Source organism: Chiloscyllium plagiosum, chromosome 31 (genome assembly GCF_004010195.1).
Source record: "Chiloscyllium plagiosum isolate BGI_BamShark_2017 chromosome 31, ASM401019v2, whole genome shotgun sequence".
Taxonomy (NCBI): domain Eukaryota; kingdom Metazoa; phylum Chordata; class Chondrichthyes; order Orectolobiformes; family Hemiscylliidae; genus Chiloscyllium; species Chiloscyllium plagiosum.
In genome coordinates, this window is record NC_057740.1 from 10,440,033 (window position 1) to 10,452,051 (window position 12,019).

Genomic DNA, 12,019 nt, shown 5'->3' on the forward strand with positions numbered 1-12,019 from the left:
CTTGCTGCGATGTGACCTCCAGCATTTGTTGTTTTCAGTATCTGCAGTAACTTGCTCCTACCTTGTTCCCAGAGCTCCTGGCTCAGAGGCAGGGACACTGCTACTGCAGCAATCAACCGTCAATGGTCCTGATTTTGTTAAGAGACAAATGTGCCAGTCTAGATCAGACAGAGTCCTTCAGTAGGCGTTTGCCTTCCAAACAGCACATGATGCTCCTTGACACATTTCAACCTGTTAATTAATCTGATACTGAATATTTCATCATAAGTTTTGCAGATACTGGAAATCTCGAAGCTAGGAGATGTTGAGCAAGTCAGGAGAGATGCAGTGACATGGTTCAGATTGATGACTTTTATTCTAATGAGCATGTCTTTTTTTAGACCAGCAATATGTTCTTCCTGCAGCTTTGTCATCTTGCAAGCGTAAAAATAACGAACAAGAAATTCTGTGGAGTTTCCCCTTGTTAGTGAATTGGCTAGCCGTTCGCTCAATGGCTTTTGTTCAACGGCTGAAGTTTATTCTTTTGTTGTTTTGTGTCGGCCAAACGAACTGCGTGCCCCGGGTGTTCCTGCACCTTTAACTAAGAGAGGAAAGCCAGTTGTGGGCGATTGCTGGACATTTCACACCTTGGGGCTACACAGACACAGAGAGAGACATGCAGCTCCAGAAAACAGCCCCGCCGATCTGATTGCACAGCCAAGCCCCCCTTCTCCCAGAGGTCCCTCTCACTCACTTCAAACTGCAGCTGGCAAACAGTGCGTTCGATTCCCAGCCCCTCCGGTTTCAGTGGAACGGGGAAAGGGGGGGGGGCAAGGACAGTGGAAGAGGGGGGAGAAATTAATGCAAAAGCTCCAGATTACCAGAAACAGGTAAGCAACTCTCAATCTTTGCAGGCGCACAGAGACAATGATGGGTTTGCGCTAAAGAAATTATTTACACTAACCACTGAGGCGCCCATTGTTGAAACTTTTCTTTACCCGCAAAGAATAATGAAATTGAAACTTAAAATGGTCATTGTTTCGGGGGGATGGGGCTAGAAGGGTTTTAATTGAGTCGTCTAACATTAGACTGAGCTGCACCGAGGGCAGTGTGTTTGGTCTATTTGCCCCCGGGGGTATTTATAAGGCGGTTGCCGCGGGTGGGATTCTCCTGAAATTGACACAATCTCGTTTCTCTCTCTCTCTCTGTTTCTCTTCAGTCAGTTTCAGAGCGGCTCTCCGGCGCTAGGCATGGCCAAGTGGCTGAGGGATTATTTGAGTTTCGGGAGCCGCCGTCTCCCTCCCCAGCCTCCCAAACCCGACTACACTGAGAGTGAGATCCTGAAAGCCTACCGAGCCCAGAGGAACCTGGACTTCGAGGATCCGTACGAGGAGAGTGAGAGCAGAGGCCGGGCTCCAGACGCTGAACACTCACTGGGAGTCTCTCCCCAGCACCAGAAACCTGCTAGCCCCGATATCAAGTATGTTTCCCCCAAACACCGCCTTATTAAAGTGGACAGCACTGAGCTGGGTAACAGGGCAAAGATACTGAGCACAGAGGAGCCGAAGGGCAAGTCTGAGACTGTGAGTAGTCACGTTTTAATCTCTCCAGCCACTTTCCCATTGCAGGATATTATTTTCTGTGTAAAACTTCTGGGGAATGGATTACTTCACAAGGAAGGACACTGGAGGTCTTTATTTTCTTTTACTCCTTTTCTTTGTCACCATGGTGTTCCCTATTGATGCCCCCAACACATTGACTGCTGCTATCTCAAACCCAACCCTGCGGGCTCTCTCTGTCTCTGTCCTTGAGCGGTCACTGATCCCTCCTGGTAACTGCCCTGATGCAGACAATCTGTCCCCTGTCTGTACCCCCTTGTCACTGCATCAGCACACAATCTGTCCCCTATCTATCCCCCCGTCACTGCCTCAGCACACACTCTGTCCCCTGTCTATACCCCCGTCACTGCATCAGCACACAGTCTGTCCCTTGTCTATACTCCCCCCCTGTCACTGCATCAGCACACACTCTGTCCCCTGTCTATACCCCTGTCACTGCATCAGCACACAGTCTGTCCCCTGTCTATACCCCTGTCACTGCTTCAGCACATACTCTGTCCCCTGTCTATACCCCTGTCACTGCATCAGCACACAGTCTGTCCCCTGTCTATACCCCTGTCACTGCTTCAGCACATACTCTGTCCCCTGTCTATACCCCTGTCACTGCTTCAGCACATACTCTGTCCCCTGTCTATACCCCTGTCACTGCTTCAGCACATACTCTGTCCCCTGTCTATACCCCTGTCACTGCTTCAGCACATACTCTGTCCCCTGTCTATACCCCTGTCACTGCTTCAGCACATACTCTGTCCCCTGTCTATACCCCTGTCACTGCTTCAGCACATACTCTGTCCCCTGTCTATACCCCTGTCACTGCTTCAGCACATACTCTGTCCCCTGTCTATACCCCTGTCACTGCTTCAGCACATACTCTGTCCCCTGTCTATACCCCTGTCACTGCTTCAGCACATACTCTGTCCCCTGTCTATACCCCTGTCACTGCTTCAGCACATACTCTGTCCCCTGTCTATACCCCTGTCACTGCTTCAGCACATAGTCTGTCCCCTGTCCATACCCCTGTCACTGCCTCAGCACACAGTCTGTCCCCTGTCTATACCCCTGTCACTGCCTCAGCACACAGTCTGTCCCCTGTCCATACCCCTGTCACTGCATCAACATGCAACTCTCTGTCCCATGCACTCTCTGCCTCCCACTGCTGCCCCCTGTCTATATACCTCTTACTACTTCAGCACACCTTCTGCCCCCAAGTGCCTCTGCCTCCCAATCCATCCTCCCCGTGCCATCTGCTCTATGTCTGTTTGCCCCTACACTGTTGCTGCCGCAGTGCACTCTCTGCCCCCACACATTCTGCCTTCCATTGTAGCCTCCGCACGCTCACGGTTTGCTATCCCCCTGCTGCTGCGCCCTTACACACTCTGCTCCCCGCCCCATCACTGCCCCAGCAAGCCCTCTGCCCTCACATGCTCTCTCTGCTGCTCCTGTCTCTCCCCGATGACTATTTTATCTCTGTCGCTGCCACCTGTGCCATGCTCTTGCCCTCCTCTTGCCTCGCCTGGTGATTGCTCTACTCCCTGTTGCCTCACCTTGTTTTTCCACACTGTCCACTCACTTTGTCTGCCTTGTTCATCTGTCTCTCCTCCTCTGACTACATCTCATGTTGCTGATCATCTTTAGTCTCCCCCCACGACCCCTAACTTTTCCTCCTCTATGCCTTATGCCTCAGACCAGCATTTCTCCCAATCGCTAGGTAAATCGATCCCAGCTAATACAGACCCTTTGCAATTATCATCAGGACTCCTGACTTCAGAAGCTGAAACTGAGTAGCATTTCAGCTGACAGAAATATCAGCAATCCAGTCATACAGAGAGGCAACAGAGGTTCAAGGCGATTGTTCAATTTCAAAGTTCTCTAAGCATTCATAAATCGTCAGTTTAACATTTTCCATTGCCTCTTTGAGTGACAGGCTTATAACTGTCTGTGTCTCGCCTATTGTATGTCATACATGTCACTTACGGGTCTGTAATGCATTAAATCCTCACACAGCTGAACTATTTCAGACCCTATTAATTCTCTACGATTTACCTAAATGCTGACCTGGAGCCCTGATAATACTGTGATTTTGCATTTGGAAAAGCAGTTGATGAATATAGTTTTTGTTTTACATATTTATCCTGTAAATTGTACACTAAGATTCTTCAAGAGGCTGCATTCGACCTTGGTGTAATTGTTACCTTGAATTGATATCATTGCATTTTGCTGATAGCTCCACACAGCCGGCAAGACTGCACATTAATTGGCAGAGTGATGTTAAATGTTCTCTGACTGGCTATCTCAGCCTGAGGCTCATTAATTCCTGTCAATTCTCATCAAATGATAAAGTCTTTTGATGCGTTTTATTTTGTCTCGACTGGTCTTGTCCTCCCTTCCCCGTTCGTATTTTCACCTGTTCATTTCTGAAGTTGCTGACTCTCATCAACAACAACCAACTTAAGGAGCGCCTTTTGACATAGTGAGCTGTCCCAGACACCTCACGGGAACATAGTAAAGCAAAGAACAAGACTGTACAGAGATATTGGATCCGATGATTGAAAGCAGTAAATTTTGAGGAGCATTGGAGAGGCCGAAAGTGAAGTGACGAGGTGGGAGAGGGTCTGAGGCCTAGAAAGTGCAGTCAAGAGTGGTGGAGTAATCAAAATTGATGGGTGCACAAGAAGGTGGGATTGGAGAAATCCCTGGATGTTACCAGGGTTGGAGGATTTGAGCTATAAGGAGAGTTGTGAGTTTGGAGGAGATTATGAAAAGGTAAGGGTGATGTGAAAACGAAGATGAGAATTTTAGAATCAAACTGCTGCTTGACCAGGAACTAATGTCATGAATAGGTGTTCAAAAACATGCCTCAGAATCAGATGGGACACCAACATTGCAAACAGACTGGCTTAATCCTAGAGTGTTGCCAGGGAGGGGAATGCAGTTAACAGCAATGCCCGCATACACGTTATAAAAAAGGTATCTTTGTATTTTTCTATGGTTTTCGTTGGACTGCAGTGGGAAGTGACTTTCAAATATTGAGGATTGTGGAAGAGTTGCTGGATTCTTTAAAAACAAGTACAGTAATGGGTGCTCATTGTGAGTGCTGTTTACACTGATGTTTGTTCAAGTGGGTGGGAGGGGTGGGTTTGAGGTTATGGTCGATAAACTCGAGCTGTGGTTGTGGAGAGCTGGTTAACAAGGGAGATTCAGCTGGTAACTGTCATAGAATCAGAAAATCCCTACAGTGTAGAAGCAGGCCATTGAGTCTACCCCAACCCCCTGAAGAGCTCTCACCCAGACACACAGTACCCACCCTATCTCTGCACATCCCATGGCTAATCCACCTAATTTACACATCACTGGACACTATGGATTATATAGAATGGCCAATCCATCTAACCTGCACTTTTTTGGACTGTGGGGAGAAGCTGGAGTACACACAGGAAACATGGGGAGAATGTGCTAACTCCACACAGACAGTCGCCCAAAGGTGGAATCAAACCTGGGTCTCTGGCACTGTGCTGTAGCATTGCTAACCATTGAGCTGCCATGCCAATCTAAAAAGCTGATTGGTCTGCGTAATAGTGACCTGTCGTCGATGACAGGTTTTCTACTTGCCAACAGCTATGTGATTGGCTTCCAGTAGTGGAGCAGCTTGTGGATGCGAGTGAGAGAACCTGAAGCCTTCAGAATGAGCTGTCAACAGGTAGCAGTTGAGAGTGTGGTGCTGGAAAAGCACAGCAGGTCAGGCAGCATCTGAGGAGCAGGAAATGTGACGTTTCGGGCATAAGCCCTTCATCACCCTTCCTGATGAAGGGCTTACACCTGAAACGTCGATTCTCCTGCTCCTCAGATGCTGCCTGACCTGCTGTGCTTTTCCAGCACCACACTCTTGACTTTGATCTCCAGCATCTGCAGTCCTCACTTTCTCCTGTTTTTGGTATCAGCCCCTGTGATGACAAGGCCTAGTGTGTGGGGACTGGAGTAAGGACATGAGACATGGTACTCCGGCCTTAAAATTATTGAACTCGATTTTGAGTCCTGAGGGCTGCAGAGTTCCCAAGTGGAAAATGAGATGCAATTCTACCCAGCTTGCCCTGAGCTTGGCTGGAGCACTGCAGCCAGAGATGTCGGCCTGGGAACATGGTGGTAGATTGAAGTGGCAGCTAACACAAAGTTCAGGGTCATTTTTGCAGGCAGAATGTGGGTATTCTGTAAAGCAGTCACCTAGTCTACACTTTATCTCCCCCATGTAGAGCAGACCACACTGTGAGCAGCAAATGCAGTTCTGAGGGAGGGTCACTCAATCCGAAACATGAACTCTGATTTCTGTTGATCTATGTGGACCAACCTGCTGAGCTTTTCCAGCAATTTGTGTTTTTGTTTCTGATTTACAGCATCTGCAGTTCTTTCAGTTTTTAATGCAATAGGTTAGTTTGAATGAGGTGCAGGTAAATGACCACTTCTTCACCTAGGTGTGTTTGGGGCCTTGGTTTGAAGAAATGTAATTAAATTGGGGAAATTTGCATACTCTAGTAAAATCTTTCACTTTTGTCATGACTGTAAAAAGCAGAATAGGATTTCCAGTGCACTAATCCAGTAAAACGTGATAACAAATGAATGGAGCTGGTGGCTAGAGAATGGAGTTGGGAGGCCTAACTAAAGACAATGGTTTCAGCCATCCCAGTACTTAATTGGAATTATGTGGGAGTAAGAAGAGAAGAAATTGCAAGAGATTCTCTGGTAACACTTTGATAAGAATGGACTGTCACTGGGTAGAGTTACTTAAGGGCAGCTACATGATGCTACTGAGGGTTGCCTCCAGGGTGTGCAACTATTCAATCCTCTGATTGTACCATATTAATGATTCATGTACTGACTACAAATGACAAAACAAAATCGAAGGAAAGATTTTTCTCAGCTGTCACTGCCATTTTCATTATATAAACTTCCACCATACACTTCCAGCATTGGTACATCCTTCAGCCATATTGAGTTCCCACAACCAATTTGGAGAAACAGAATAGATTTATCTTGCCTGTTAATGAAATGGTGGCAATATTCTTTCTCTGATCTCCAGTATTTTTGTAAATAATTGAATGAATATGTTCAGACAAAATGTCAAATGCTTACTTTCATTTAAATGGTGAGTGATGCTCCTCCATGGCTCATTTGAGCAATGCCCAGGTGATTATTGTACAATTCCAGGGAATATTTGGACATTTTGCAGCGCCACTCCCACGCCATTGATCAGCGTTTAATGGTGAACCTAGGTTGGGAGCATCAACTGGTTATTCAGATGTTGAGTTAAGGGGAAAGATGCAGAGCAATGACAGCTTCTTATCTACAAACACACAGCATCCCAGCTCACGTCTTCTCCCCCACCTTCCAAAACCAGGCCCTGACCCATTGCAGTGCTGTAGCTAGCAGTTCAGCCAAAATGTAGCATGGCCTGGCAACCAGATCTGGCCCTTCCTCTTCCTCAAAGTTGATTATTATACAAGGCACTGGGGCCTAGTCAGGAAATGCATGGCTACTCTTGAAAGTGAGTCTTCACCTCGATGATCTATTGTCACATTACAGGAACTCACGCTGTGATTGGAATACCAGGCTAACCATTTATCAGTTATATTTCCTTTCACTTGTTCCTGCTTCATGGAACAAGAGCAGGTCTGCAATAAAGCTCCCGAGTTGAATTTTGAATGAGCTGTGTTCTTTTATATACAACCCAGTTGTATTTGTTTTTCCTCTGACTCTGATTTGCAATGGCATTTCATGCAGTAGTTTCCACCAAGCGGAGGTTAGACTGTATTTTAAAGCTTTACTGCAAAGGTCATGGTGCAGGGCATCATGATTGACAACTAGATACAAGAGCAATAAATCTAGGAGCAACTGGTGCCAGCATAACGTTTTAAAATCTTGTAGGAAGAAGAGCGACATTGAGGTGATGATTTCAATTTTAATCCCCTTTTTAAAGTAAGAGTGCACTGTTAAGTTCTTGTGCCTTGAATTTAACAGTGAGGATGCCGTGGCAATGCGAGTGTGTAGATTAGAGTACACGTTATTCTGCAATAACGTGACAGTTGTGTTCTTTGTCAACCTCGTGCTATGGAAAGCCACTATAGAAAATCGCACTGTAGAACATAGTTATAGAAAATTGCCATACGATCGGTTTTGCTAAAATGGATATTACTTCAACGTGAATTAGCTTTAAGGCGATTGGACAAAATTTAGACCGTTAGTAAACTTTCCTTCCCTATTTTGGCTATAATGCAATTCATGGTCCCATTGGTTTAAATGGCACTGCTGTTACACGATTCTCCTATAACTAAGGATTGCATGGGTACAGAACTATTGCGTTATTATCCGAAGCTGTTCAGCAGAAAGTTTGCATTATCCAAACGACATCCATAATTTGTTAGTCGCGTTATAGCCAACTCATGTGGCATTATACCAGAACAACCTGCAATTGAAATTTGCAAAGAGAAATGCAAGGAGGTTGAATAATCCATCAATTATTTTTATCAATTAACTAGAATCCAGGAAAGCTGGAATGAGGGAAAAGGTTTCCTGCAAGCAGGAGAAAGTGGGGACTGCAGATGCTGGAGTCAGAGTTGAAAATTTCCAGCACCTTTCCCTCGACGTCCTGTGAGAAAAGTCAAGCCATGTTACGTTTCTTCTTGTATCCCATTTGGGAAGATGAGAAAGATACTGTGACTGCATCATATATCAAAGTTATTGTATACCTTGTGCAGATTTACAGGATTTAAGGGGTTTAAATTGTTCAGCCTTGCCTTTAGAGTCTCCTAGCAAAAGAGACACCTCTTGGTGCCACAGAGAGTAGTACTTTTAAATTAGTCAATTCAGTCGTGTCTTGGCAGAATTGGCATCTTGGTGAGAGCAACCAGGGACTGGCAGTGGTGGTGGGTACAATCAAAAGAGGCCAGAGGTCAGACGACACCAACAAGTTTATTTGAAATCACACTCTTTTGGAGCGTGACACTCTGTCTGACCTCTGACCTTGTCCGTCCCAGTCCTTCACCAGCACCTCTACATCATCGCTATCAAAAGACTCATGGCGTGGTTTCCTGCAGCATCAATGCAAAACAGCTTTGTGACAAAAGTTCAAAGCAATCCAATGCTGAAAGTGCCCTGTTCCTAGGAAAGCAGTTGTTGCTGCGAGTTTAAGACACCCATGTTTGCATTAATGGGGATTAATGTGGAGTTGAGGCCACAATCAGATCCAGCTATGAAGCTAGTGATGGTCAGAGCAACTTCAAGGGGCTGAATAGCCTACTGTTCCTAATTCATGTGTTTGTATTACCCTGTAAATAGAGGGTGATAGCTACATTATTAAAAGGACAAATTCAAAATACAGTGGTTTTGGAAATCTGAAATAAAAATAGAAAACACTGGAATTACTGAGCAGGTCAGATGACATGGTTAGAGAGAGAAACAGAGTTTTAGGTCTGAATCTTTCTTTATTAAAAGAATATGTCTTTTCATTCACCTTCACTGAAATCAAAAAATAAAGAGTTGGTCCAAGAAAAGTTGCAGTGAAGCTAAAGAATTTTTGCAGAAATGGATCATTATAAGGTCCATAACTGAGATGGTTGCTCTCGACTGGACATAGTGTATTTGTGACCCATCCCATGTTAGCCAGATGTGATTCCAACCCTCTTCCTTCACCTTTGGAATTTGAATTTGCACCTAGCCCAGATTGGCGATAAGTGACAGCTGTCAACAATTTGCACCAATTTAATAACTCTGCCTCATTCTTGTATTTTCACTACTGAGTAGAGAAAGTCTGCAAAGTAGCAAGAAAAAGCTCTCGAGGTGGTTTATATCCTCCATTGCCTGTCTTGTCAGGCTGATTCTCTGACAGCCAGTCATGTGTGAACCATTATTTCTTCCAGTTAAAGGTTAGGAACAATGAAACTGTCAAGCACTCTGTTTCTTTGCAACCTAGTCAGACACTGTGTGGCCATCATCTTGGACTGAACAAGCCTGGCTGCAATCTATTTGTATCCAAACTGAGCTAATGACACCATATCTTCTCTGTCACAAAGGTTGCATATTTCCACCTTGGTAATGTCCACCCTCCACTTGATGATTGTATATTTGACTCCACGAGTGCTTTGATATTAAAATTTTATTTCCCTGACTTGAATGTCTCTATAGCCTCTCCCCTCTCTATCCCTAACTCCCTCCAATCCTCTGAAGACTTTTATGATCCTTCAGCTCTGTGTTCTTGTGCACCTATGCTCTCTTCATCCATTGGTGGCCTCTGTTTCTGCACCCCAGCTCTACAATTTGCTCCCTGAAATGTATTATACTCCCTCACCTCTGTTTAAGATGCTTTTTAAAATCTTCTTGTCTAATCATTTAGTCAGGAGAGCCAGATGGAGTTTAATTTAGATAAATGTGAGGTACTGCATTTTGGAAAAGCAAATCCGGGCAGGACTTGCACAGTTAATGTTAAGGTCTTGGGGAGTGTTGCCAAACAAAGAGACTTTGGAGTGCAGATTTATAGTTCCTTGAAAGTGGAGTCACAGGTGGATGGGATAGTGAAGAAGGCGTTTAATACACTTACCTTTAGATTAGATTAGATTAGATTAGATTAGATTAGATTAGATTAGATTCCCAACAGTGTGGAAACAGGCCCTTCAGCCCAACAAATCCACACCGACCCTCCGAAGAGCAACACACCCAAACCCATTCCCCTACATTTACTCCTGACTAATGCACCTAATACTACGGGCAATTTAGTATGGCCAATTCACCTGATCTGCACATCTTTGGACTGTGGGGGGAGACCAGAGCACCCTGGAGGAAACCCATGTCAGTAGACTGAGTATAGGAGTTGGAATGTTATGTTGTGGCTATATAGGACATTGGTTAGGGCACTTTTGCATTTAATTCTGGTCTCCTTCCTATCAGAAAGATGTTGTGAAACTGGAAGGAGTTCAGAAAAGGATGTTGCCAGGACTGGAGGGATTGAGGTATAGGGGGAGGCTGAATAGGGTGGGGTTATTTTCCCTGGAGCATCAGAGGCTGAGGGGTGACCATGCTGAGGTTTATAAAATCATGAGGAGCATGGATAGAGTAAACAAACAAGGTCTTTTCCCCAGGGTGGAGGAGTGCAAAACTAACGGGCATAGGTTTAAGACCGAAGAGGCAATTTTTTCATACGGAGGGTGGGTGTGTGTATGGAATGAGCTGCCAGAGGAAGTGGTGGAGACTGTTGCGATTACAGCATTGAAAAGGCACCTGGATGGGTATGTGAATAGGAAGGTTTTAGACTGATATGGGCCACATGCTGGCAATTGGGACTAGATTAAGTTAGGATATCTGGTCAGCATGGAACAATTTGGACACTGATCTGTTTTCGTGCTGTATATCTCTATGACCTGCCTTAACATCTCCTTCTCTAACTGAAAGTCGCAAGATGTGTCACAGATAGTCAACTACTATGTTAAAGCTGCCTGATGTATGCTGATTGTAAGATCTGCTGGCCTCAATCTTGGAATGGCAGCTTAAACATCGTCAAAAGCTGCTCCAGAAATCTTCTCTATGCAGTAGACTTCATATCCTCTGCTGTTGTCTAAATTAAATGGGGATGCAAACTTAACCTTCTTTAGCTATATTTGTATAAGTTTTAGAAGGATCTTGCCAGAACTGGAGGGATTGAGCTATAGGGAGAGGTTGAATCGGCTGGGACTGTTTTCTCTGGAGCATTGGAGGCTGAGGGGTAACCTTATAGAGATTTATAAAATCATGAGGAGCATGGATACAATAAATAGACAAGGTTTTTTCCTTGGTGTGGGGCAGTCCAGAATTAGAAGGCATAGACTTAGGGTGAGAGGGGAGCAAGTTAAAAGGGACCTCAGGGGCAACTTTTTCACGCAGAGGGTGGCATGTGTATGCGATGAGCTGCCAGAGGAAGTGGTGGAAGCTGGTACAATAACAACAGTTAAGAGGCATCTGGACAGGTATATGAATAGGAAGGGTTTAGAGGGATATGGGTCAAGTGCTGGCAAATGGGACTAGATTAGGTTAGGATATCAGGTCGGTGTGGAACGAGTTGGTCCGAAGGATCTGTTTCCGTGCTGCACATCTCTATGACTCTACCTGAGCCAGTGTGTACTTGCTGTTGTCAAGCTGCCCATTGGGTAGCTGGTTTTGGTATACAGGGGAACCTCGGTTATCCGAACTTGATGGGCAGGCACTATTTCGTTCAGTTAACGATTATTCGGGGTTAATTATTCAAATGCCTTTCCTCTGGGGCTCGGAGTTTTTAAAGTCTGCTCCCCATTCAGGAGACTGCAGCAGCACACAGCGTTCGAGGCCCTGCCCCCAACACGGTCCCCCACTCCTGTGCAATACAGGCTCCCTGTCCAACACCCCCACCCCCAACCCCATGCAACACA

At 45.4% G+C, this 12,019-nt stretch overlaps 1 protein-coding gene across 2 annotated transcripts in view; it reads left to right on the top strand.

Annotated features, from left to right (window-relative positions):
• Positions 1-417: 417 nt before the first annotated feature.
• The window catches only part of LOC122565207 (SH2 domain-containing adapter protein F-like), a 303,057-nt gene continuing 291,455 nt past the window's right edge, over positions 418-12,019 (top strand). Inside the window, exons 1-2 of one of the 2 annotated variants that reach the window (XM_043720948.1) lie at positions 418-869; positions 1,199-1,562. In XM_043720948.1, coding sequence (XP_043576883.1) covers positions 841-869; positions 1,199-1,562 — 393 coding nt within the window. In that variant the 5' untranslated portion in view covers positions 418-840. The remainder of the gene's footprint in view (positions 870-1,198; positions 1,563-12,019) is intronic. The other variant, XM_043720949.1, reaches the window with a different exon arrangement.